This window comes from Penaeus monodon, chromosome 20 (genome assembly GCF_015228065.2).
Source record: "Penaeus monodon isolate SGIC_2016 chromosome 20, NSTDA_Pmon_1, whole genome shotgun sequence".
NCBI lineage: Eukaryota > Metazoa > Arthropoda > Malacostraca > Decapoda > Penaeidae > Penaeus > Penaeus monodon.
Genome location: NC_051405.1, coordinates 46,174,227 through 46,174,504, shown reverse-complemented (window position 1 = coordinate 46,174,504; position 278 = coordinate 46,174,227). Strand labels below are relative to the sequence as shown.

At 34.9% G+C, this 278-nt stretch overlaps 1 protein-coding gene across 1 annotated transcript in view; it reads left to right on the top strand.

Moving 5' to 3' along the window:
- Window positions 1–278, top strand: part of LOC119585879 (signal recognition particle subunit SRP68-like) — a gene marked incomplete in the record, with an annotated part of 16,756 nt that overhangs the window by 14,932 nt on the left and 1,546 nt on the right. The window contains 1 exon segment of the mRNA XM_037934610.1: window positions 59–170. Within this exon segment, the coding sequence (XP_037790538.1) occupies window positions 59–170 (112 nt within the window).

The window sequence follows — 278 nt, the reverse complement described above, 5'->3', positions numbered from 1 at the left end:
GATGATTAGGGAGCAGATGAACGAATAATATATAATCCCACTTTCTTTTTCTTTTTAGGTGCTATTTTGTTGCTGAGAGTTTTGTTAAAATGGAGAAATGGGCAGAGGCTCTTGTTCTATTTGAGAGGACTTTAGCCCATATCAGTGCTGCTAGGAAAAGCCAACTGGATGTGAGTTTCATTACTGTTCGTTTGGTTTCAATAAAAATTGACATGTTATTCATTGAGTTTTACCTTGAATTGAGAAGATAAGTACGCACGGAGTTAATTATGTTATTA